At 49.3% G+C, this 26938-nt stretch overlaps 1 protein-coding gene across 20 annotated transcripts in view; it reads left to right on the top strand.

Moving 5' to 3' along the window:
- Positions 1-26938, top strand: part of PCBP3 (poly(rC) binding protein 3) — a 295105-nt gene that overhangs the window by 201453 nt on the left and 66714 nt on the right. For 18 of the 20 annotated variants that reach the window (XM_037742006.1, XM_017538508.2, XM_037742007.1 and 15 more), the window contains one exon: positions 14523-14657. In XM_037742006.1, the coding sequence (XP_037597934.1) occupies positions 14648-14657 (10 nt within the window). In that variant the 5' untranslated portion in view covers positions 14523-14647. Of the gene's footprint in view, positions 1-9462; positions 9594-14522; positions 14658-22637; positions 22920-26938 lie in introns of those variants that run through there. The other 2 variants (XM_037742003.1, XM_037742009.1) reach the window with 2 other exon arrangements.

The following is a 26938-nucleotide window of genomic DNA, read 5'->3' as shown; positions in this document are numbered from 1 at the left end:
AGCTGGGAGCCTTGTGTCAGCGGTTTGGACAGAAGGTGTTATGGTCTGAACTGTGCCTTCCCACATTTCTCAGGTTGAACCTATCAGGTTAAGCTGGGTTACTTTCCAGCCCCCTTGTAATGGAAGGAACCACTCTAGGAGCTGGAACAGGGATGCAAGGGGCCTTGGCCAAGCATGAGATGGCATTTTCACAACTCCCGGGCACCACGGTTTCACAACTCCAGAGCATGGGTGGAAGTCTGTTCTCTGCTGCTCCGGGCTAGGGCTCTGGATGGGCCCCACGTGGTGGGGGCCTTCAGAGTCTCTGAGATTCAAAGCTCTTTGGAGAGAGGATACTTTGCTGGGGTGCATGGTCTGTTTCCCCAGGAGCCCACGGCTTCTGCATTTGTGAGTTGCTATCCTCATCGAACACCCTCAGCACTCTGGCATAGCTCCCTGCACAGGGAGTATGGGACCAGGCAGAGGGCGATGGGCAGAGCCCCTTCTTGCTGGGCCTCTCTTCAGCATTCCTTTTCTGGTCCTGGCTTTAGAGTGTCCCAGTGTCTCTTGAAGTGTTTTCTGAACTTCTTGGGCCTAGAGGTACCAGGACGGTTCTTTTAGACACTCGTAAGAAGCCAAGCCACAGGAAGCTACTTTCCTTGTGCAAATCCTGGGTTACGGGGTTTCCTCACCCCAAACCCCACCTGAATAGCAAAGTTCTGAAGCAGAAGTGGCTGTTAGTACAGTTGAGCTGGCTGCACCTGGTGTGAAGGGAGGCCCTGCCTGCGCCTCCCCTCCAGGCTCATACAGTTGTCCCATTTGAAGCAGGGGAGGCCTGGTTCCCCTGATGTTCTGCTGCCGGGAAGATGGAGACCTGGGGCAGTGCAGGCATGTTCTTGGGGTGGGACCTCATCCTGGCACTCTTACCATGCCGTGACAACTGCCAATAACCTCAGCTTTCACCTGCCAGCCTGAGACCAGCTTCAACTGCCCTGCTGTGGTCTCCACCTTAGTTTGGAGCCTGCCTGCTCAGCAGGGGAGCAGCCTCCCTGGGCATCCAATTGACAGGTTTCCCTAGGCAAGTTGGAGGCTGTGGCCCCCAGGGGATGGAGGCAGCCTTCCCCTGATCCTTTCAGAGGCATGCAGTTCACGTGGGCCCTGCAACCCTCGTCTCTAGAGCAGTCTCCAGGCGGGGCAGATGACCCCTCTGTGCCCCATAGCCACGTCCCAATATCTGTGCAAATGTGCACTGTGGAAGCCACTCCTGTCCTGCCCTGCCCTGCAAGCCTGAGCCCCACCAACAGCACTGGCTCTGCAAGGAACAGCACAACCTTAGAACCTACAAAATCCAGCAGGCTACTTGTGTCGCATGCCAGCTTTGGAACTTTCCCACGTTGGCCCCTGGCAGCTTATTCACGCAGACTGTCTGTTTCCAGCCGATTGCCGAGGTGCTGCCTGTGTCAGGAGAGTAGGTGGAGGAGGGAAGAAGGGCTCCTCGGGACAGCGATAATTTCTGCTTCACCAGGATTCCAGACACGGGCCGACCCCCAGAGCACGACTCCATGATGTCCAGGCCTAGTGTATGCGCCCGTGAGTATGGACGGCCAGCGGCAGAGGCCGGGCACAGTATATGCTCCCATGAGTGTGGACGGCCATGGCAGAGGCCAGGTCTAGTATATGTGCCCGTGAGTGTGGACGGCCACGGCAGAGGCCGGGTCTAGTGTATGTGCCCGTGAGTGTGGATGGCCACGGCAGAGGCCGAGCACAGTGTATGCGCCCTTGAGTGTGGACGGCCATGGCAGAGGCTGGGTCTAGTGTATGCGCCCGTGAGTGTGGACGGCCAGCACCAGCAGCAGAGGTCAGGCCTAAGGGACTAGGAGCTCCAGAAGGGTCATCTGTTTCTGGGCAGACCACAGGTGGCTGCTGTGGCCCTGTGCAGGGCAAGGTCATGGAGGGACCACCTTGGTGGGAGGAGCTTGTACCAAGCTGTGGCTCAGGGGACATCTGACTCCCTTTTAAAGTCATAAAATCAGATTTGAATATGAAATTTTGTGTTTTTTAAATGTTGGAAACAAATTTAGACCATGTAGGCAATTGACTCACCTGTGCTTGTCACCACTTGGTGACCTCTGAGGATGGCATGGATGTTGTCTGGTCACCAGAGGAAAAGCCAAGTACAGGGAAGGCTGGAGGCTGAGCCAGGACACATCCTGTGTAGGGGAGGGAGGAGCTGGGACTGCCACAGTGGCTCTGATTCATGAGTCCACGGGGCCCAGGAGCATAGGTCTGCATGGAGGTTGTCGGGGCTCAGACTCCAGGCAAGGCCGGGCTGGGCAGACCCCTCAGGAAGATGCTGCACAGTGGCTGGAGCCTGGCCGGCAGCTTCTCTTCCTGGCAGTGTCGTGTCCTGTCACCAGCCATCCGAGCACTCTCCGACCAGAGCACGTGTTAGAGCATGGACTTGAAGTCGTGAATGAATGACTAAATGCTTTCCTAGAGGTTAACCAAAATTTGTGATAAGCTAGGCTGTCCATCTCCAAGTCATAGCATTTGCTATGACAGAGTCTGGGAGTAGCCTCCCCTGCAGTTTGTGCCTGGGAAGGGGCCAGCTGCCTTCTCGTTGCTGCCTAGCACAGCTTGTCCCCATGCCTGCCAAGGAGGTCCTCGTGCTGGTCCCACAGCAGGAGACAGCCACGGCCTGCTCTCCCCAGGCCACCACGTCCACGAGCACTGCAGCATGAGGGTGCAGCACCTCTGAGATGGCATGCAGGTAGAAGTAGGCTGACAGACTCCAGAGCAAGCACCACTGAGAATTCAGATGCAGTCTCTCAGAGGGGCCACAAGGGAGATGGCATGAAAGGTTTTTAAAAGAACAAAGCGGACTTTGGAGCTGGCCTCCAGAGGAGAGAAGCACATGAACTCTGAGGTCAGATGGTACACTTTTCGACAGAGCCCAGGAATGCCCACTACTGAATGCTGAGTGCAGACCCAGCCCAGGAGGGCTGCAGTGCAGGGACAGGGAGGCCCGCAGTACAGGGATAGGGAGGCCCTGTGAGTCCCTCAAAGCACTGCTGGAAATGTCACTCCACTCGGTGTCCACCTGAGGGGTTGGCAGCTCCACCAAATGATGCTGGCAGCTTGGGAGGCTGGTACACGAACGCCATAGCAGCCTCTGCTAACGTGGGGGCTACTCCCCACTCACAGAGTCACAGCTTCCTGTGGGTGGCATTTATGAGGACGTAGGAATCATAGAAGTTAGGTACATCTTCTCCTGAAATAAAACCCAGAGGAGGGGAGCCAAGACAGAGAACAGCCCTCTTCTCACCTGGGCCCTGGGGGCAGAGCCTACGCAGGCTCCCAGGAGTGTGGTTAGGGCCTGTTTAAACCTCGTTCCCTAGGACCTGCCTAGAAGCCTCCTTCACAAGACTTGCCCCACTCCAGAGGGTCAGCAGCAGCTGAGCTGCTCTGTGGCCTATTGGCTGAGAGGAGTCTGGCGCTCCTGTGTGCAGGGGTCACAGCAAAGCCAAGTGGCTGTAACACCTTTGACCCTGGCCCCAGGTCTGTACACCTCCCTATGGGCCATCAGCTCCCGGCCACAGCCTGCACTGGCCTGGAGCAACTTAAGGAGCCTCCCTGCAAATCCCTGTGCATCTGAGGGGCCAGAAAGGCAGAAATACAGTCCCAGGGCTCAAACCTAACACATCTCAGCATCTGGGCACTCACATGGTGTTCTGGGCCTGACCACATGGTCCCTGCGTGAGGAGGATGGGGCCTGGACATGGCCCCATATCCCCGTGAGCTGCCCATGGGCCTGGACCCTGGCTCTGACAGACCAGGCTGCATAGTGGATCAGCTTCTCCTGAGCCATTTTCAGCCAGGCCATACCTGCCAGCTTGGGCCACGGATAGGCAGAGCCTGGCCCTAGGGTCTTGAGCTTGACCAGCAGAAAGCCTGGGCCTGAAAGCCCCGGGGAAAGGAGAGCGCAGAAAGCCAGCATCACGACAGCCACAGGGGAACTAAGGCCCCAGGCCTGGTGGGGTCTGCATCTCAGTTCCATGGGGGAAGCTGTGGCTGCAGACACGATGACCTCACCAACAAAAAGCTGCCCATCTTCCAGAATCTAAGCAAGAAGTTTGGGAGTCCTTGATCAGCAGAGAGGCAAGGAGGGGCCCCGGACAACAGGGAGTCCAGGCCACCCACAGCTCCTCCTTCAGCCTTACAGAGGGGCCGCCTGGTCTGCTCTGAGCTTTGCCTTCTCCCCTGGCTGTGGCTGCCCCACTCCAGGAGTCGACGTCAGCAGACCTGCGGGCATGCAAACAGAAGGAACTTTAGACCCCTTCCTTGCTCATCTGATCCAAACCCTCCCAATTCTGCCTCCAAAATGGACCCTGACTCTCCCCAGTCCTCCTGTCCCGTCTCCAAGACAAGTCCACCCAGGCAGTGGCTGGAGGACAGCCCATCTGCGCCAGGCCTGTGTGTGCCTGTCCTGGCACCTGCATGGGGTTTGGTGCCTGGTACCTATGGCCGGGCCTGCTGGTCACGTCTTCCTGCCCTGCTGGTCCATCTCCATGACAGCACCTTGGCCTCCCTGCCATGCTTTGTAAGCACTGCAGACTGCCTGGCCTGGGATCACATGTGCCAGCTCCTCTACTTACAGTACTTGGCTGCACTTTACAGTTTATTAAAATTTTGTGACATGTGAGAATTAGCATGTGACATATATGTAATGTGACCTATGGAGCATAGCTTCCTAATTAACATCCGTGACCCCATGACCAGGCTAAGCGAGATGGGACCCTCCTCTCCCAGATGTCACAGTGATCCTGTTTGTTTCCTTATTTCTTCTCTTTAAAATCATTTTATCTTATTAAACATGATTGTTCCTGAACTCTTAGAAACAGGCATAGACTTCCAAAACCTGTTCTTTTTAGTCAAACACAAGGTCTGTTAGATTGGTGTGTGTTTGTGGGCACAGCTGCAGTTTCTGCTCATGGCTGCACAGTGTTCCACTGTGTGAATATGCTTAATTTATTCATTCTCCTGGCAGGGTCATGTGGCTTACTTGCCATTGTAAGTGATACTTCTGTGGGCATTCTCGTGATTCTTTTGGTGCACACGTGAGGCTTTTTTTTGGTTTAAAGAATTGCTGCATCATAAAGTCTGTGAAAGATTAACCTTCAGGATCATGCCAAATTTTGTTTCAAAGCACGGATACTGATTCCTATCTTCCCAGCAATGTGTTAGCACCGCTGATGAGCTACAGTCTCATCAACATTCTGAATGTTTGCCAACTCAGTGAATGTAAATAACGTTTCACCATGGTCTGTATTTCCCATCCCACATGCTCTTCTTGTTCTACGGCTTTGATGCTCCTTCCACCACGGAGGGAATCATGATCCCCCCCTTTAATCTGGGCAGGCACGTGCCTCCAATGGAAATGATGCTATGTGGCATCCGTGTCCGAGCCACGGGCAGCAGCATGGCACCGCGGGGCTCCTGGGATGCTGGCTTTTGGAGCTCAGGGACCCAGTGTGAGGAGGACAGGCCACAGCAACTTAGCTTCACATTACAGGGCATGGATACGTGGACATTCTCCTGTGGGCCGTTCCACGCCAGAGGCCCACTTGTAGCCCTTGGTTGTCTGCTTATAAGCAGTATTAAAATTAGCCAGAAATCTCTTCCTGTGATATCAGTTTACATCTTGCCAACAGTTAAGTGAGCAGGAAGCTAGTGCTAATTTTTGTTTGCTCTCCCACCTCTTCTCCTATTTCATGAGTGTGTTAATTTTATATTTTAAGCACATTTAATGGTTACATATTATTCTGTCACCCTTAACTCCATCATTTAGTCCTAGTTCAGTAGTTAAATATGTTTGACACTTATCACCTACCTGATGACAAAGCTTTTCCAATTATTTCATGGTTGGCCCAACTGCATTTTATATTACGTTCTTCAGGATGGGCTGTAAGAAAAATATCCCCTGCATTCTTGTGGACTTACATCTTCTCATCTGTAGCCTTCACAGGAAAAGGGTAATTTGACTCCATAAAATCCTTGGTTCACATTTTTCTCTTTGTATCTGTAATAGGCTGCTTTACACCATGATGATTCTGGACTCTGTGTAGACCTAGGCTAATGTGTGTGTTTATGCCTTAGTTTTTGTGATGGTTGTTGTTTTTGAGATGGAGTCTCACTTTGCCACCCAGGCTGGAGTGCAGTGGTGCGATCTTGGCTCACTGCAACCTCCACCTCCTGGGTTCAAGCAGTTCTCCTGCCTCAGCCTCCCGAGTAGCTGTGATTACAGGCACATGCCACCACACCTGGCTAATTTTTGTATTTTTAGTAGAGATGGGGTTCCACCATGTTGGCCAGCATGGTCTCAAACTTCTGACCTCAAGTGATCCGCCTACCTCGGCCCCCTAAAGTGCTGGGATTATAGGTGTGAGCCACTGCACCTAGCCCTATATCTTAGTTTTTAACCAAAAGTCTAAAAGTAAATATATAAAAAATTTAAGAATAGAAAAAAAGGTTATAGAATAAAGATATAAAGAAAATATTTTGTGGAGCTGTAGAGTGTGTGTGTGTGTGTGTGTGTGTGTGTGTGTGTGTTAAGCTAAGTGCTATAAGAGTCAAAAAGTTTAAAAAAAGTAAAAGCTTATAATGTAAAAATGTTACAGTAAATTTAATTTATTGGAGAAAGAAAAATATTTTTATAAATTGAATGTAGCCTAAATGTATAGTATTTATAAAGTCTATGGCAGTAACCCTGTCCCAGGCCTTCATATTTACTCACCACTCACTCAGGGACTCACCCAGAACAACTTCCAGTCCTGCAAGCTCTGTTCATAGTAAGTGCCCTAAATAGGTGGGCCGTTTTATTATTGGCTCACTGCAGCCTTGACCTCCTGGGCTCAAGTGATCTTCCCATCTCAGCTTCCTGAGTAGCTGGCATGTGCCACCATGCCTGGCTAACTTTTGAATTTTTTGTAGAGCCGAGGTCTCTGCCTAGGCTGGTCTTGAACTTCTAGGCTCAGATGATCCTCCCGCCTCAGGCTTCCAAAGTGCGGGGATTACAGATGGGAGCCTCTGTTAATTTTCTTTTCTCCTTCATGTTGAGTTATACCTACTGTTTGGCATGACAAATAATGTTTGTTTGTATCCTGGAAGTATGGGTTATTATGTTATGAGATTCTGAATCTTACATGAATCTATTTTGGCCTCTGCTGACACCATGGGAAAGGGATGTCTTGTTACCAGCAAGCCAGGGTGGAGGTCCAGGCTCCTCCCTGGAACCTGCGGATACCACTGGTGGGGAGAAAGGTGCTTCGTACTGCTGGGTGGAAGTGGAAGTCCAGGCTCCCCTCTCAGCCCCTCCGATGGGGCCAGGCACTGCATGGGTGCTGTCATCTCTGCATGGATGAGGGCGGTATTGTCAAATGCTTTCCAACTTAATAGGTTCCCCTTTCCCATTCTTTTCCCTAGAGAGAACTTTTCTTGAGACTCCTTCCTTCCTTTTTCTTTTTCTCTTTCTTTCTTTCTTTTTTTTTTCTTTCTTCCTTTTTTGGCATTTTTAAGGGTTTTTTTGGTGTGTATCCTTTGGCATTTTTAAGTTGCAAGCTTTTCCAGTGACCTGTCTGAAATATACAGGAAGAAAAGCAAACAAAATGAATAAACAAGAAACCCAAAGAATAGTGACCTCACTGCTGTGTCATTCTTCAAATCCCAAGGGCTCTAGCCAGTCCGCCTTCTTCCCTGCAGCTTTCAGGGTTCTTTTCTGTTTGTTCCACATGTAGTGTCCAGAGTTGTTTTTACACAGCAGGAAGTCAGGAGAGAGGTTCCTATTCCATCCTGCCCAGAACCAGAAGGCAGTGGCTTCCTTTACATGACTACCATCCTCTGTGCCTTCACAGTTGTTTTTCTTGGTTAATCTCATCAGAGGGTTGCATATTGTTTAGACTTTAAGAACCAAATTTTAAATATACTGATCTTCTCAGTTGCCTTTTTTTCTTTGCTTAAGGTCGGAGAGAAACCCCGTAGGAGACGAGGCAAGGGTCTGAGGCCTCAGTCTGCTCTGACATAAACATGGAATTAGAAAAGAATTAGAGATACGGTTGCATAATCATTCCTATATATAATCATAAATAATCACGTAGCTATTCACATGTAATCATAAATATATACATATATACAATCATATAATCTTTAATCTTACTAATAAGTCTTAGGTCAAGAAGTATGAGACTGAAGTGGCATTGGAAAAAGAGGTGACCCTAAGGCAAGATGCTCTAAGCCCTCTGTCATGCCCACATAAGGGCTGCTGGACGGCGCCCTGGCTGTGCAGCAGTGCCAGCGCTGTGAAAGTGCCCACTGTTCAGCCAGCTAGGGAAGGAGACGTCCAAGATGGCCCAGATGTCTCCTTCCTCAGGGGAGTTGGGAGAAAACTCTGCTCTTCCAAGCTCTTGTGGTAGGCCTGGCGGCTGTCAGGGAGGCCTGCAGACATCCGGGGACTTAACTGTCTCTATGTGGTGCTGTGCTTCAGCAGTCACGTTCCACGTCTACTTTCACATTCTGCTTCAGCGCGTGGTTCCTCTCCTTCTCAAAAGATAAGAATTAGTAACATAAATCTTAGTGACCTTGCTATTTCTTGACAAGTATGAAAAAAGTGCTGATGCCTTAGGTTTTCTCCTTGCCTCAGCTTCTTGAAAATCCTGAGCCCCATCTCCAAGACATGTGACTTACCTGACCCGTCACTGACCACCATTGCCTAAGCCTTTCTACCCTGCTCCCTGCTTTGTACTCAGAAAAAGTCAGAATGTCCAGGCCCTCAGGGACCACTGCTGGTCTCCACAATTTTGTAGCAGTGGACCCCTGGGCCCAAACTCTCTTTTTCTCCATCTCTGTGTCTTGTGTCTTTATTTTCACAGCTTCTCATTTCCACACCAGCAGGGAGGGGCTCACAGGACCCTGTAGGGCTGGGCCCTACGGCTTAACTTCTGAACTTTATTATTACCTTCTTTCTACTTTCTGTGGATACTTTGATACTTTCTGTTCCTTGTCTAACTTCTTAAATTGGATTTGTGACTCACTAATTTTCTGTGTTTTAGTCCTTTTAAAAGCTGTAAACTTTACTGTAAGTTCCTGCTGCTTAAGCACCCATGTGCACACATGTGTGTGCGCCTTTGCCGTGTGTATGCATGTGTGTGAGCTGCTTAAGCACCCATATGCACATGTGTGTGAGCATGTGCCTTTGCCGTGTGTGTGTGTGAGCTGCTAAAGGCACACGTGTGTGTGTGCCTTTGCCATGTGTATGTGTGTGTGTGAGCTGCTTATGTGCCCATGTGCACGTGTGTGTTTGCCATGTGTGTGTGTGTGTGAGCTACTTAAGCACCCATGTGAACGTGAGTATGTACCTTTGCCATGTGTATGCATGTGTGCAGTTTGCAGCTGAGCTCGCTGCTTTTATCTCGACCGTGCCTAGGAGGGAATGCGACACCCTTGGGGTCCTTGCCTTTGAAGCTGATCTGTTGTGGCGGCCAGTTCAGTGTGTTCAGCAAGATGTGAAAGCCGTTGCTCCGCTGTTACTCACGGGGTCTCACAGCCAGGGCATGCCAGAGGTGAGGAAGGGGATCACACTCTCCTTTATCTCCTCCATCTCTTTGCCTTCCTAAACAGCTGTGTTCCTCACTGAAAAGGGAGCTGCAGAGCATTTCCGTGTGGAGATTCTGCCTCATTCATATCCACCTCTGTCAGGGACCTGCTCTCAGGCTCCCCCCGGGCATGTGCATGAGGTTGGAAGAAGCGGGTCACTGCAGGAGTGTGTCAGTCTGTCACGCCACTCTCTCCAGTCTGGTCTCATGGTGTTCCTTACCAATTTAGGGACTTAGTAGGGGGATATCTATATGGATAGTTACATGTTATGAACCAGTTCCCGTTCAGTGTCTCTACAATGATGTAAATTTTCCAGTGAAATATCCTTTGGCTGAAGTTCATTATTTTCTGGTCTTGCATTGTTAGCAGAGACTGCTGTCTGCTATCTGTGCCACTTGTATTTCATGTAACTTACTGAAGTTTTATTTGTGCCCTAATACAAGCTAGATTTTTTTTAATGAAAGTTTCAAGTATGTTTAAGAAGAAAGTATAATCTCTATTATTAGAGTACAAAGTTTGATGTAATGTCCCTAAGACCTTGGCCTGTTACTAGCACTCTTTCATGTTTAGTTACTTCTGACCTCTTACCTTGCTGTGGCTGACAGTCAGTGTTAATGATTGCTATTCTTGTGTTTCTGTTTCTTTCCCCAACACCTATAGTTTCTGCATTAGAAAGACGGCTTCTGTGTTTGGGGGTTCTAGTAGGTTCTTAACTCATGTGGCCTCATTATGCACTGGGTCCTTCAGCATCAGGAAGTGCCCTTCTTGGTCTTGTTTCCTGCTTTGAGGTGAGGCTGGGCCTTGTCTGACAGGCAGATTTCAACGCATGCTCTTCAGCCTGGTACATTTGCCTGACATGCTTCGGCTCATTTCTTGACATTTAGCCTTTTCAAATCACTTGGCAGTTGTCGTATCTCTTGTGTAAAGCAGAGCTGGCTTTGTGAGCCGAGTGGAAGATTGCATAGGGCCAAAACCATTTACATTTACTCACGTGTTGCTCGGACCGCTATGTCCAGTCTCAACTGCCACATAACTTGTTCCTGTATTTAATGTGTGTGTTGTTGTGTTTTATTTATTGTGCATCTGTTTTTTAAATGTAATTTGTGTCTTCACTTATCTTTTTCTATTGTTTTCAGCATTCAGGAAGGTCTATGTTTTGTCCTGTTAGCTGCTGTTATAATAACACTCCTCGTAGCACCTTAGTCCTCTGTTTCTTTTTGTTTGTTTGTTTGAGATGAAGTCTCGCTTTGTCACTAGGCTGGAGTGCAGTGGTGAAACCTCAGCGCAGTGCAACCTCCGCCTCCTGGTTTAAGTGATTCTCCTGCCTCAGCCTCCCGAAGAGCTGGGATTACAGGCGTGCACCACCACATCCAGCTATTTTTATATTTTTAGTAGAGGTGGGGTTTCACCATGTTGGCCAAGATAGTCTTGATCTCTTGACCTCGTGATCCACCCACTTTGGCCTCCCAAAGTGCTGGGATTACAGGCGTGAGCCACCATGCCCAGCCTAGTCCTCTGTTTCTTCCTCTTAACTTGTTATTTGGCTTGTCCAGTGGGATTCTTTTCCCCTACCTATTTCTCATGCTTCAGTCTGTGAGCTTATTCTTCATTGTTGTTTTTTTTTTATTATTAATTTACCTCTGATTTATTTACTGTATTTTTACTTTTTCAGAACAGCATGCTCCCAGTAAGAAGCTGTTTCTTACCTCACCTCCATCCTCGTTCTTACCTCCATCCTCATCTCCATCCCCACTTCCATCCTCATCCCTACCTCCATCCCCACCTCCATCCTCAACTCCATCCCCACCTCCATCCCCACCTCCATCTCCCCTCAATCCCCATCTCTATCCTTACCTCCATTCCCACCTCCATCCCCATCTCCATCTCCATCTCCCCTCAATCCCCACCTCTATCCTTACCTCCATCCCCACCTCCATCCTCATCCCCACCTCCATCCGCATCCCCACCTCCATCTCCCCTCAATCCCCACTTCCATCCTCACCACGATCCCCACTTCCATCCTCACCACCATCCCCACTTCCATTCCCATTCCCATCTCCATCCCCATCCCCACCTCCATCTCGCCTCAATCCCTGCCTCTATCCTTACCTCCACCCCCACCTCCATCCCCATCCCCATCTCCATCTCCCCTCAATCCCCACCTCTTTCCTTACCTCCATCCCCACCTCCATCCCAACCTCCATCCTCACCTCCATCCTCATCCCCACCTCCATGCCCACCTCCATCCCCATCTCCATCCTCATCCCCACCTCCATCCTTGTCTTCACTCTTTGTTTTAGTCTTTGATCAACAGATTTGTTATTTTTGTTTATGTCAAATTTCCCAGTGATCTCTTGACTTGAGGGAGATTCTTTTGTAGTAGGTTTCTCATGAAGGGCCTGGAAACAAAATGTTCATTGAGTTCTTGGATATTTAAAACTATATCTATTTAGCTTTAGTTTTGAAACACAGTTTGGCTGACATAAAGTCCTTTGGTCACACTTTATTTTTACTTGAATTTATGAAAATATTGCTCCACTGTTCACTTATCTTGTACATGGTAGTCAGGAAGTCCGATCCCCATCTGATTTTCTTTCCTTTGTGAATGAGCTGGCCTTTTTGCCTGGAGTCCCAAAGAATTTTCTCTTCCATTTTCATCATTTACTGGGCTCTGCCTTCAGGGCAACCATTCTGGGTCAGTTTGTTCAAGTACACTATGAGCCTTTCAACTTGTAGATTATTTTCTTCCAAAGAACATTTCTAGGATTTTAAGTATTAGTTCTGTTTTGTAGTTTTGCTTTTCTTTCTTGGGAGCTCCAGTCTGTGTTTCTTGGATCCCTGTGGCCTGGGCTCTGCATCTGGCAGCTTCTCTGCACGTCTCTAACCTCTTGTCAGCCTCATGTTCTCTTGGACGCATTCCATCCTCCTGCAGTGTCCCTTATGCAGTTGTTACCGGTAGAGGGTGTCCCGGTTCTTGGCATCTCGAACAAAGGATTGGAGAAAATGCACAAACAAAGCAAGGAAAGCAAAAGGAGGCATTTACTGAGAACGGAAGTACACGCAAGTGTGGGAGAGCCGCACTCACAGAATCTTCTGGGGTTTCAGTACTCCAGAAGTTTCCCATTGGGTACCTGGCAAATATTCGATGAAAATGAAGAGGATGAAGTGAAGTCACAGAGTCATTTACTCAGAATGTGCCCTATTGCAAATGGAGAGGATGTTATTTGGAGCACGTGGTCGGTGTAAATGGAGAGAATGCACGTGTCGTTACAGAGTGTAAACGGCATCAGGGGAGAGGATGAGTGAAGCTGCAGAGCCATTCACGTCCCTGTGGTTGCTGAGGAGCATTCACTTGACTGAGTTATAGGAAGTCAGCCTGGCTTGGCCACATGTTCCCTGCCCCCAGGCCCTATTCTCCTGCCTTGCTTTCTGCTGAATTCTCTTTTGGTACCTTGTAACTTAGTCTCATTTCTAGGCCAATTGTGTTGTTCTCATTAATTTTTTTCATAGGTTAAATTAATTATCATTTCACAGTTTCTTAACTGTGCATTTGTATTCTTTGTATTTTTGGTGTTTCACTTCTGGTGTTTCTCATATCTGCACAGCTTTTACTCATTTTACTCTGTGCTGCAGTGCTGTGTGGGAGTTCTCAGTTCCATCAGCTGAAGAAGTTTTAGTGCCCACATCCTGTTTCCTTCTCCCAGAACCATGATGGACTTCAGGAGGGGCTGCTACTTGGAGAAAGTCATTTACCCAAAGGGATTTTGCATGCCTTTGTTTTCTATTTTTATTTTAAAAGCACTTGGATTTCCCTGGACTTGCAGTAACAGGTGTTTCTAGCTGGGAATGGACGTGCTGAGTGACATGCGGTGGGTTACCAGGTTTCTTTGTCCAATAGCATCCTTTTTTGTGGGTCAGCAAAAAACGTAGTTTTTTTTTTAAAGAAAAAATACCAAATGGTGCATTTGGAGATGGATTAAATATGTGTCTTCTTTTGCCTTGCTATGCTTTTATTTCCATAGGAAACTGAATTTCCACTCTTTCCGTCCTTCCCTTTTTCTCCCAAGGTTCCAAATATTCTTTTTTTTTTTTTTTTTAAAGACAGAGTCTCACTCACTCTGTCACCCAGGTTGGAGTGCCATGATGTGTTCTCAGCTCACTGCAACTTCCGCCTCCTGGGTTCAAGTAATTCTCCTGCATCAATCTCCCAAGTAGCTGATTGATCACCCACCACCACACCTGGCTAATTTTTGTATTTTTAGTCACCCACCACCACACCTGGCTAATTTTTGTATTTTTAGTAGAGATGGTGTTTCACCATGTTAGCCAGGCTGGTCTTGAACTACTGACCTTAAGTGATCCTCTAACCTCAGCCTCCCAAAGTGCTGGGATTACAGGCATGAGCCACCACATCCAGCCCCAGATGTGCCTTCTTTTTCCAAGTCTCTCCTCTAAGAGCATGCTGAAATTGAAGAAATTAGATGAAATCCATTCACTGTCAGTGAAATTAGAAAAACAGCAATGTGTTTAAATTAATATATAATAAATATTGTTTTAAAATAGTGTACATATAAAAACATGAAAAGAAAAAAATAAAAATAAAAAAATCAGCGTACATGTAAGCAAATATACTAAGTACAATTTTATCAAAACATTTCATATAGACGTCTCACTTGGGAGTGGAAGCCTGCCTTTGTGTTGAGTCGCCTCACCTGGGGCATGGGGGGAATAGTCCTAGGGTGAGCGCTTGCAGGCACTTCATCTCCATACTCATGCATGCTAAAGACGCGTTTACTGCTCTGTTGAAGGCAAGAGGCAGTTCCACTGAAGCCCAATGCTGATGGACAGGCCCTGTGCTGGCAATGCTCACACAGCCCTGTGTTTTTGTGTTTTAGGTAAGTGGGCTCCACGACAGAAGTCAACCCTTCTGTAAATCACCCGCTCTGGTTATGATGCTCTGAGTTCAATATATCTGAACTGTTGCTGTCTATGGATCTGCTCTAAACCTTATAGCCTGCTTATGGGGGAAGGTGAGTTACTGTCTTTTGTTTGCATGTTTGTTTGTTTACCAAGAATGTATATAACAAAGTCAACTTACCCTTGACAAATGAAGGATGTTAGAAGTGACACAGTACTGTATTTCACCCTGCTTTGGTCCACAATGCGCTCTGAGGCCTATTCTGTATATGACTGTGGGAAATCAAGAGTCCCTGGTTTTGGTAGCAGTGAGCTGGTTGTGGTTGAACACCTTGGGGTCTAGTTCCAGGCCAGGTGGTTCTCGCAGTGCTTTCTGGCTCTGCCCTGGAGCCAGCCCTGAGACGCCAGGGAAGCACAGGTTTCAGGAATGAAGGACACGAAGGCTGCGCTGGGGGCTGAAGAGCATCTTGAGGTGTCTGGAAACAGTAGGTGATGAGAGCATCAAGAGTGGGGGTGCTGTTTTGGTGGCCTGACGATATCCTGTGGCTTGAGCTGTTACTATGAACTTGTATTGACACAATTGCAAGGAAAGTTGGATGAATGAGCAGTTGTTTGGTGATTTTAACACATCTCTCAAAGAAGTAGGTCAACAAAAAATAAGCAGTAGTATTAATATCTTAAGCAATATAATAATTAAATTTGAGCTGTTAGGTATATTTTGAACTCTACATGTTACTTTGTAAGCATACAGAGAACATACGAAACTAGGATGTGTACAGGTGAGTCTGTCTGTAACATAGGGATGTATGCATACAGGGGAAGTCCATCTATAACACAACATGTGGAGAGCATAATTCAATTAAACTGGAAATTAACCATAAAGGAATAGCTTATATAAATAATATGCTATAAAAACTTCTTGTTTGAAATAAAATCATAAAAGAAATTCAAGAACTTTAGGGCTGAGTGATTATGAAGCAGTATATGTCTAAATTAGCCTGACACAGCTAAAGCAGTGCTTAGAAGGACATTTGTAGCTATAAACACACGTGTTAAGAAGCATGAAAAATTAACTCCAGAAGCTGAAAAAAGAGCAAGGAAGAAAGCCCAAGGATCCATAAGGCAGGAAAGAATACAGGAAATGGCAGGAATCAATGAAATAGAGAGCACAGAAAAACAGAAAACTAGCAGAGCTAAAAGCTGTTTAGTGTTTTAGAGTCTATAGTTAGATCTCTGGATAAAGAAATGGAGGGGTGATACTGGCGACAGTCAGTGAAACAGGATATAGGAAAGAATGAATGAGTGAATAAATAAATAAAAATAAATATAGATGGATGGATCGATAGATAAGAAATAGCCATAGATACAACCAAGGAGAAAAGTTAGAGTACTGTGGGAAACCACAAGTTAACATGTTTGAAAGCTTAAGTGACAGTGATAACTTCCTGGGAAAATCCAAAGTACCAAAATAGGCTTGAGAAGAAATGGAGAACCTGGATAGGCCAATAGAAACTAAAGAAATTTAAATGACAATCAAACAAAGTTCTCACATTTTTATGGGTGAATCATACCTAATTTTAAGGAGCACTTGATTTCTACCTTGTACAGGTTGTTTCAGAAAATAGAGAATAAAATAAAAGCTCCTCAGCCCTGATGCTGGGATGAAGAGAGGCTGGTCAACAGGTATGCGAAGTTACAGTCAGACAGGAGGAGTAAATGTTGGTGTTCTATTAACAATAGGGTGACTATAGCTAATAATAATGTGTCTTTCCAGATAACTGGAAGACAGGATTTTGAATGTTATCACAAAATGATAAATGTTTACAGTGATGGATATGCTAATTACCCAGGTTTGATCCTTATATAATGTATACATGTATTGAAGCATCATACTGTATCCTATAGATATGTACAACTATTACGTGTCAATTATAAATAAAGATTAAAAAACGGTAAGGAAAGTGGCCTGGAAAAGACAAGGAAAAATTTCTCCAAAGCCTTCAGAAGGACACCACCCTGCAGACCAGACACTCTCCAAAGCCTTCAGAAGAACACCACCCTGCAGACACTCTCCAAAGCCTTCAGAAGGCTCTTCTTATTGACAGGAGCCAGCACCTACCAGTAACCAGAAAGCCTCAAGCCCTGGTGCTGGCTTCTCTGCCACTCTTGGACCCATGAGCCCTGGATGTGGATGGGGGAAGCAGGGCTGCCCCCTGGGGCCTTGCTCTCCAGTGTTGACAGAGGTATCATGTAGGAAAGGCTCGCAGAGGGAGGGGATTGAGGGCAGGGGTTGGGCTTCCCCCACAGCCAAGCCAGGCCTCTCCCATTCCCACACCCTTCCCACTGACTGCCAATACTCAGCCTCACCCTGCAGTCCTGCCTTGCGAGCCGTTCCCCAAGGAGACTCATGGAACTCTCTCACCTTCCTGCAGTCTCTGATCTGCCAACCAAAATGGGACCGTGGAAGATTTAAATCCATGCAGAGGTTTGTTTTGCTAAGAAGATTGAGGACTCACCAGGGAAAAAGATACAGAAGTTATTGTAGGACCTGTGGTCTGGGCTTTCTCCAAAGAGAGTTTTGAGGACTTTTAAGCAGAGGAAGACATGAGTGTGTCTTGGGCTGGGCGGAGGAGGGATGGCTTTTGGTCTTGTCTTAGTCCTGTACCTGTGAAGATAAGCTGTTTATTTACACTGGCAGGGTGAGATTCAGCAGGACACTGCCTTAGGGCACAGACTTTGGGGCCCAGAGGGTATTTCATTGTGGGCAGCTGGTGAGGGAGACCCCTGGGGAGACTCATGGCCTTCTGTCTGCAGCCGTCTGCTTAGGACCAAAAGGAAGGCCGCCTTTGCGTGACTTTGTTCCCAAGCTGAACTCTTCGTCATAGTGGGTTTGGGGTCCTGAGATTTTATTTTCCTTCCACAGTTCTCAAGTCCTCCTTCAGTGAGGTCTTCCTGATGGATGCTGATATGGTTTGGCTGTGTCCCCACCCAAATCTCATCTTGAATTATAGCTCCCACAATTCCTACAGGTCATGAGAGGGACCAAGTGGGAGGTAATTGAATCACAGGGGCTGTTCTCATGATAGTAACTCTCACGATATCTAATGGTTTTCTAAACCAGAGTTCCCCTGCACATGCTCTCCTTGCCTGCCGCCATGTAAGACGTTCCTTTGCTCTTCCTGCATCTTCACCATGATTGTGAGGCCTCCCCAGCCATGTGGAACTGTGAATTCATAAAGTCTCTTTCCTCTGTAAATTACACAGTCTCGGGTATGGAGTATGTCTTTATTAGCAGCATGAGAACAGATGAATATAGATGCCAGCCCTGTCCGCTGCCACCAAGTCCTGTTGCTTGTCTGCTCCTTTGTTGGTGTTGCTGTCCTTGGGACATGAGCTCTGTGAATGCCTGGCACTGCACTGCAGTATCAGCAGGCGCCTGACCAGTAGCAGCTGGGCCGGGAGGGGCCAGCAGAGGTGGTTCTCCGAGAGGGAACTGCATCATAGGGGGTCCCCCTGCATGGGCCTGTGCCAGAAGTGGGGATGAATGCATTCCACACTCTCCCCTATTTACTGATTCAGAGCCCCTGGGGAGGAAAACTTTCAGGTTGCCCAGGAAACTCCATGGTGACCCTTGGGACCCTGGACAGCTGGCCTCCCACTGGCTGCCAGCCTCACCCTGGCTCCTGCCTCTGCCCAGGGAAGGCCAGTCCTAACACTCAACATCTCCCCTGTTGGCGAAACCGCCCTGGGGCAGACTCCACACTTGGCTGGGCACCTCCCTCTCCAGGGCCTGTTCCAGCACCGAGTGGGCCTTTGGGGATCATGCACCGTGAGCAGCACTGACCTGGACTCCAGGTGAGGGCACTTCGCCTGCCAGGCCTGGTCTCCACTCCTGGGTCACAGAGACTTTTCAGCTGAGGAAGCAGGGCCGGCGGCCCCTTCCTTTACCACCTGCACATGGGAAGGGAGGCTGCTCCTGGGGAGCACAGAGGGCTGCTTCGCAAACCACAGCAGCTGTGCACAGGAAGGGGCCTCAGGGACCAGCCAGCCCAGGGATGCCCTGTGCCCCCATCTCCTAACAAAGGCACCCAGAAGTCAAGCACTGGGGTGTCCTTGGCACCTGGATCGGAAGGTTCTCGCCGTCGTGGATGGGGTCTGCCCTCCTGGGCTGCTGGTGGGTGACCCAAGGCTCTAGCGTGCAGCTTCGGGAAGACCAGAGCCAAGCCCGGGCGCCCCTCCAGCGGACAGCCGGGCTGGGCCCTGGGCAGCTTCTCCTTCCCATGACTCCAACTCCAACTCCCAGGGTATGTGGGTGCCCTTCTGTGTCCTGGCGGTTTTAGAGAAAGGAATGAAGCAGCTGTATTCACATACATGTACTCAATTTGGCATTTTCACAGCAACACCATTAGGTCCCTAATTTTATGACGTCGAAAGTTGCCTGTTGCAGGAGTGACCCGGCTGAGAGCAGTTAGGACTGTGCAGCTGACTCCCTAGACATTTCCACACCACCTTGTTATCTATGTTGAGCATGCAGTTGGGCAATAACTCACATGGCCTTTTATCCCCTTTCTACCCAAATGGCTGAAAAACAGAAGGAACCAGAGTTCCGTGGAGAAATGGCAAATTCTGGGTGGGGAAGCACAGATAAGCCTGAGCACATGGCAGCCCCAAGGCAGAAAACCTGACACCTTAATAAGGCAGAGGGACACCGAAGTCAGCCTGAAACAGCATCCCACAGCCAACACCAAAGGTCATGTGATGCCATGTGAGGGCACAGAGTGAAACAGGCGTGATGGAGACAGTGGGGAGACAGGCAGCCCTTCCTTACACAGGCGGTTCACACACGTGCAGCTGTGCCCCTCTGGCTGGCAGCGACCCCTCCCCTGAGCAGTCCCTGAGAGCAGGATGGGTAGAGGAAACAGCCATGGTGAGTGGTAGCCCCTGGCAGTGACCCTGTGGAGGTGCAGCGCTCACCCTAGGCGCAGGTAACTGTGTTCGGCCTCCACCCCAAGGCTGCTGGCAGTGACCCCTCCGAGCGCAGCCACCCTGCACCTCCCCTCACTCTCACTGGACTCACCCTCACCCTCACTGGACTCTCAGTGGCATCCAGCCGGTGTCGGCTCCTCCTGCCCATCCTGAGCCCTGTGGAGGCCCCTTGCCTCCAGTTCCCCTCCTGCCTCTGGGCTACTCCTTCGCGCCACACCCTCAGCTCCTCCCTTTACCAGTGCTGGGGCTTGGTGTGCAGTCACCTCTGTGCCTTCGCACCTCTGCCAGGACCCCTCTCAGCTGCTGCCCGGTCTGCTTCCTTCTCCCTGCTGCGCACGGCAGGTAGGAAGGCCACTCGCCCACAGCAGCTGCACGGGCCTTGTGTCTGCTTGCAGCCACCCACCTTCCCCCCGCTGGCAGCCAGGCCCTGCCTGCCTGTTCTGTTTGCCTTCCAGCAGGCTGTTTGCAGCTGCCACAGGCCCGCCCACGCCAGACCCAGCACTCAGCATCCTTTCCTCCCCCGGCCACTCAGGGCAACAGCCTGGGCCCTTGCTGGCCTGGGTGCTGGCCCTGCCACCCAAGTTTTGGGGCCAGAGCACGCCCTGAGTGATTCTGCCATTGTTCTCCCCATCCGTAACAGCAGCTGTAACAGCCCACACCCAGAGCTGCTTGAGATTAAATTAGTCAGGAGTGCTGTTGCAGAATATTCAGAAGACCGGAGAGACCAATGGTGAAACAGGAGGATTTTATGAAGGTGGCCACTGTCCCAGCAGATTAGCATCCCAAGGCTGAGCCAAGGAGAAAAAAATGGGGAACTTTTTACACATCCAGGATGATATAGCAGCTAACAGGTTTACAGAAGCCAGAACAAAGAACAGTTAATTAATTTGCAATATGTCTTGTGATGTACATTACATTTGAAAAACAGCATTTTGAGAAAGGCATTGTACATTCTTTGGGTGTTATCTTGCCCTGTGACCTTGCAGCTGATCAGCAAGAAAAACAGGAGCCTTGAGATGCCTGGGAACTTGCTGAGAATGTGGGGAGAATAGAGAAGGTAGGTTTAACAGGGAGTTAGTTAATTTTAAGCAGACCTGGGGGTTGGGTTTTATATTAAACAGCACACAACAGCAAAATTTATTATATAGCAACTACAAATTATAAGGTTTTGTTTTTACTATTGTTGCTATTATTTAATTCCCTTCCTCAGTGCCAGACACACAGCAAGAGTTGTCTTAATGTGGGCCACTATATCCTCCTCCTCTTCTTCCCCGACCCCTCAGTGTTCATAAGCTCAGTGCTTGCAGACAGGCGCCGAGGGCAGAGCCTGCCCGGAGAGGAAGGGACTGGATGGCGCCAGCTGGGCCTGCTTCTCGCGCTGTGCTGAAACTTCAGTGTGTGCCTCCTTTAGCCCTGAAATTATAAGTACAGACTCCAAGGAAATAAGAGAGAAACAGAACGGGGTCTACCCACAGGTCATGGTTTTAGTCCGTTCCAGCTGCTAGAACAAGATACCCAACACTGGGCAATTTATAAATGGAATCAATGTATGGCTCACAATTACGGAGGCTGGCAATCCAAGATCCAGGCCCCAGCAGGTTTCATGCCTGGGAAGGGTCAGCCTCTCTGTTTCTGAGACAGCACCTTGAACGCTGTGTCCCCATGGTAGATGGGATAGAAGGGCAAAAAGAACCTTGCTAGTTTTCTCGAGCCTTTTTATGAGGCCCTGATCTATTTCTGAGAGCAGAGTCCCGTGGCTGAATCACCTGATACCATCACACTGGGTGTTAAGTTTCAACATAGCAATGGTGAGGGGACATGTACATTTAAATCATAGCAACAATCACTAAATTATTATTTAATGTAACAATTCAAAATACCTGGAATTGTCAGTCATTGCAGATTAGTTGTGTTCTGATGCATAAAAATACACAGAATGGAATACCATGGGGAACCTGTTCCCTTTTATGTAGACTTAAATATATTAACATAGAAAAATATTTCATATATAATAGTAAGTGAGAAAAACAAGGCAAACATGGTCGGTTACTATTGTTGCTAAAATGATATAATAACACACACCTACTAGTCCGAAGTTTGAATTAGGTACATCTCAAGATGCACATATCAACAGTGATCTTTCTGGATAATGATCAGTGACTGGTTTTTCTTTTGCATGTGCACATATTCTATTTTTTTCTGTAATGAACCTCCGATACTCGTGTTATTTTAGTTTCTTTCTTTAATAAGCAATCAGGCTGACTTTGTTGATGAGTAAGACCTGCAGGACTCCACATTCTCTGTCTCTGTGCCTTGGCTGGCATCAGAAAGCTGCAAGCTCATTGCCTGGGCCCCAGCAGGAGCCAGCTCAGCCTGTCCCTGATGAAACCGGGCCCTCTTCACAGCCAGCGGCCTCTCTTTGTCTTCACATTTCACCTCTGCCAGTCATATGTGCTTTTCTCATTACCGCCTCTGAGTTTTGTGCGACATGGTGGGATCAAGGTAAGAAGCCCACGGCAGAAGAGAGGCAGACTTTCTCCTGCTCCACGGCAGAAGTACGCGGTTTGATGGGTGGAGCAGTGTGCATCCTGCACCCCCTCTCGGCCCCAAGTGCCCAAGCTGTGGGTCCTGGGCCAGGCCTTTCCACCCTACCTGCCCAGGCACAGCTGGCGTCAGGACCATGTTTGAGGCTGCGGCACGTCCACTCCTCAGCTTTGCATGGGCCTTGCTTGGGGCGCAGACTTAGAACACCTCAGTCACAACAAAGAAGAAAACGAGGAAAGGAGGGAATTTCCAGTTGATGCTATTTCAGGTACCTCCTCCTGGTGAGGAACAGCCTCATCCTGCGGTTCATAAGCACCAGCAAAAGCATCGCCAGCCAAGCCCAGAGCAGCACCGCTGTCTGAGTAGGGGTCTGCTTTGTGCCCACGCTGCCCACAGCAGGCAGGCAGCAGCAGTAGCAGTGAAAGCCCATGTCTTAGGAGCTGCGCTGGGCTTAATGCTGGGCCCTGGGGTTTCTGCCCCCACCCACCCCTTCCTGTTCCAGGGGCTTAGCTGCTTCGGCCATGTGTCCTTCAGGCTCACCCGGCTGTTGAGTCGCCCCTGTTGGGGGAAGGGGCTGTTGAACTGACAGCACATGAGTGCTGGGTGCACCCTCCAAGGGCATGAGGGGAGCTGGGCAAAAAGTGGGTCACATGTGCCTGGCCCATGTCACGTGGCTCCTGCCCGAGGCCAATGGGGTGGGCAGCCTCCCTCGGTGGAGAGCGAAGCACCACTCTCATTTTCCTCCTTTAGCATCTCATCTTCTCTAAACTGGGAGAGTGGCCATCTGCCCGATACCCACATCAAGCCTGATCGTTCCCAGCCTCTTGGAGCTGCTCTGTTCTGAGGTAAGGGATTGAGGCCCCTGGGTGAGCGGTCCATAGGCAGGACATTGGCTGAGACTGGCTGCAAGGGCAGCCCCAGATGGCGTGGTGGGCAGAGTTTGCGCTTGGTAGATTGTCGGGAAAATGCCAAGAGGAACCGCATCATAACGCATAGCCGTGCACAATGCGCTATGATGAAAAAGCAGAAACTTACGCTTACAGCCCACTCAGGTGATGAGGCTCCCATCAGGCCTGCTGTTGAACTAACAGGGTTCCTTCCAAGGATCCATAGCAAGTCTTAATAATGTTCGTTACTGGTTGAGTGTTATTATTTGTGGAAACATAAACGTGCGGTTTTACAGAAGTTTGTCGGTCAAAGATACTGGATGTGGTGTGAGAGTGTGATGCTCACCTGTGCAAACACTGGTCACCCTCATGGGGCCAGACTTTTCAGTCTGATGAGTGCTTTCCACCCCTGCCTCTGTTGGTGATCGCCGGCCTTGAAAGTGAACAGGTGAGCGCGTTCCCGCCACTAGTGTGGGGCACTGTGAGGTCCAGGATCCGAGTGAGGCGGGATCAGGGGTGCTGCCGATGGATGGAGAGCATGCACTCTGCAGCATGGTGTTTACACTGGGGAAGAACGCGATTCTCTTAACCTATGGAAGGCCATGGAGCAGGATTCCTATGTGATGAAGCCATCGTGGAAGGTGTAATACTTTAAAATGTTCAGAAAACGATTGTGAGTTTTGCAGTTCATAAATCACAACAAAGTTTCTTATTTTTGCCTATTCTGCAGATGAACTAAAGTGTCCCTTACTCAGGATGCTATGGTGCATGTACTTTGGCAGTTGTGAGCACAGTACCGAGAGTTTGCCGTGTCTGTGTGGTGTGCCGACCATCACTGCCATTTTAGACACACTTCCTGCTCCTGTTTGCATTTGCTGGGAAAATCTTCCCAGAAATAGCTTGCCAGAGCCAGAGTCATAATAGAATTTGATTTTGGTGTGTCCTATCAGGAAAATGGTTTTTTCCTTTCAGAGATAAATATTTTAAATTTGTGTTTTAACTGGTTTTTCAGGCAAGTGGGTCTATGACCAGGCTCGTAAAAATAAATATAAAACTTAGATTTTAAATTATTCTACATTGTAGTTGTATGGAATAGCAGTTGAGCCCTTGATAACAAAAAGAAGCTTTTCTCTCCTTGAAAGTAATGCCTTTTGAAAACATTCCATATTTATGGTAATACCTGGTTCCTCCCAACTACAGCCTTCAAATGAATCTATCTCATGTAGCATTTCTAAAGGACTGCTTCTTATCCACTGCCAATCTTAAGGAAAGGGAATTTTTCTATCATTTCATTAAGATAGGGTAGAAGAATTCAACGTTTTTCATATTTATGATTATAAATGCTTCTTTACACTTGGGGAAGGTCCTACTTATTTTGATGCAGCTTTAAATATTGTCTACATTTTTCTGCTCCACCTAATATATGTCCCAAAACTTGGTTTAATGTGAGCAATTTGTCATCTAATGTGGCCGCAAGAGAGGGAGATGCTGCGGTAATGACCGTGTAGGCTCATGTTAATAAAATTACAAAATCATAACCCACCCCAGCTGCCTTTAGGGGAGGATGCGTGCTGCTGTCTCCAGGAACAAAGCTCACACTGCCGGCCAGGGCTCCAGATGTTGATTTTCCCTCGATTTTATCAGTGGAAGATATCGCTGTTTCCGCAGAAATAACGAAATGTAGTGATGCAGAAGCAACAAGGTGATGTCCCCTTGGTACTTCTCAGAAGAACCTCCGTGCCCCGTCCCATCCACCATGGAGTGTCTCATGCAGCGGTGTCCTCCGGGACTGGCCAGGGGCTGACGCTGTCCCTCACACTGGCCTCGTTGCTCTGGGTCTTGACTCATTGGGAACAGAAAGGGCCACTCGGTGGAGCTGGGCTTGAGGGTGGTCTTCTGCAAGGCCCCACAGACACCACATGCCTGCTGCATGTGTGGGGTGTGTGTTGTCACCAGGAGCTGTGGGATCTGCTCAGAAAGCTGGGTCCAGTGCACAGCTGGGACCCTGGCAAGGCAGGTGACTGTCCTGCAGAAGCCTCAGGTAGGCTAGGAGCATACGCCCCCCCCCCCCATATCCAGAGCCTCCTAAAGAGACATTTTCACCCCAGCTGAGGGAACTGAAGGGACTTGGCCACAGGCCAGATGCCGTGACAGGGTCTCCAGGACCCCCACATGGACAGGACCATCCGAGGGCAGAGCCAGCAGGCTTGGCCTGTCCTACCATGCTCCAGCCAGCAGAACAGCAGTGCTCTTCCTTCTCCAAGATGGGCCACCATGTTTCGATAAAATAGGACGTCAGTGGCTCTATATATGTGACCCCTGGGCCCCTGTTGGCATCACCTAAGAACCTTCTGGACCTGCAAATTCTCAGCTTTCTTCATCACCAGACCAGCTACATCAGGAGCACCAAGGCAGGGCCCAGCTAAGTGTCCACGCCTGGCACCCAGGGCCAGGGGAGCAACCTGTGCTGTCCAGTGAGCCATCAGCTCAGATACGAACCAGACAGGCCTATGGCCTAGCAACAGGAATCGTGTGCGCTTGGCCAGATGCACAGGCGAGGGTTCTTACTGCACAGAAATGACACAGGGCCTGCCCCTCTACCCTAGTGCTGAGCAAAAGAGAAACTCATGGGAAGTCAGAAGAGAAGGGGCTGTGGAGAAAATGTGGTCCTGCTCATTCATGGTCAAGGTTAGCAGGAACCCAGGACAGAGGCTGGGTGGGAGGGGAGTTGTGGCAGAGGCCATGGGGCCTCCAGTGGCTCAGGAGAAATGAAGGATCTGTGTCTCTGGGGCAGGAACCAGCAACAGACAGCCTTAGGGGAGGAGAGGACCTGGCTGGGGAGGGGTCTGGGGGGGGCGGAGGTGGCTTGGGGGCAATACCAGAGAGACTGAGGGCAGTGCAGGCTGGCCACTGATGCACACGAGCATGGAGCCTGTTCAGAAGCCAGCTGTTCACACCCTCTCCCCTGCCAGAGGCTCCAGACTGCTCCCCTCCACTCCCTATAGTCACCCTCCCCACCCCAGCCCGCTCTGCTTGTGCACCCTCACATGGAGATGCACGTACATGGGGTGGCGGTCAGGTACAGTCGTCAGAAACAGAAGGACACAGGAAAGATGGGAACAGGAATCCCATAACCAGAACATGATGGGGCAGGAGTAATTAACACAGGCAGGACTGGAGGCTGGCGGGAACGGCCTGGGAGGAGGCTGGTTTGGTTTTGCTTTGCCTAAATACCAGTGGTATTTAAATTAACCGGGCATGGGCAGACTATTCAGTGAAAGACTCGGGGTCATTTCAGTATCTATTTGAAAACAGTGTTTAGCACTCTGCCACACACCAAACGCAGTGCCACGGCAGCCATAGATACCTGTGTTGCTGTTGAACTTGGTCTCTTGGGGGAGGTTATCCTAAGCAGAGCAGACATGGAAGGGAAAGTGGCAGACAGAACAAAATGCTCACACGCAGCAGCCACTGTGCCAGGTCTGAGGCAGGGCCAGCCTTCGGGAGTGGCAACCTCACTCACAGGACAGCGATGGAGCCCCCACGAATCAGTGTGAAAGCAGCAGCCACCTAGAAATAAATGTACAGCTGCTAAGAAACACAGAACATGGATGATCCGAAAACCTGACGATGGTAGACACTGGCACACAGGACCTGGGTGGGGACGTGGGCAGCGTGGGCCTGGGCAGGTCCTTGGCACACTGGCTGCCTGTGCTCACTGCACTCGGAAGGTGTGGGCTGTGAAACTGGCGACTGGGGCATTATAAATGCAACTATCCTTCCGCAGCCAGCTCTCCTAGGAATCTGCCACCCAACCCTTGCGTTGTGCACAGACACGTCTTTAGGTGTTTGCGACACGACTGTTTATCAGAGAGAAGGGTTAAGCCGCATGAGCTCTGGGTGCTGCACCCATCGTGGAGACAGACGCCCACCTTTCATAGACACAGGACAGCAAGTCCAGCTGCAGCCACAGAAGA

This window comes from Cebus imitator, unplaced genomic scaffold (assembly GCF_001604975.1).
Source record: "Cebus imitator isolate Cc_AM_T3 unplaced genomic scaffold, Cebus_imitator-1.0 Scaffold112, whole genome shotgun sequence".
Lineage (NCBI taxonomy): Eukaryota > Metazoa > Chordata > Mammalia > Primates > Cebidae > Cebus > Cebus imitator.
This window is presented reverse-complemented; position numbering and strand designations above follow the sequence as displayed.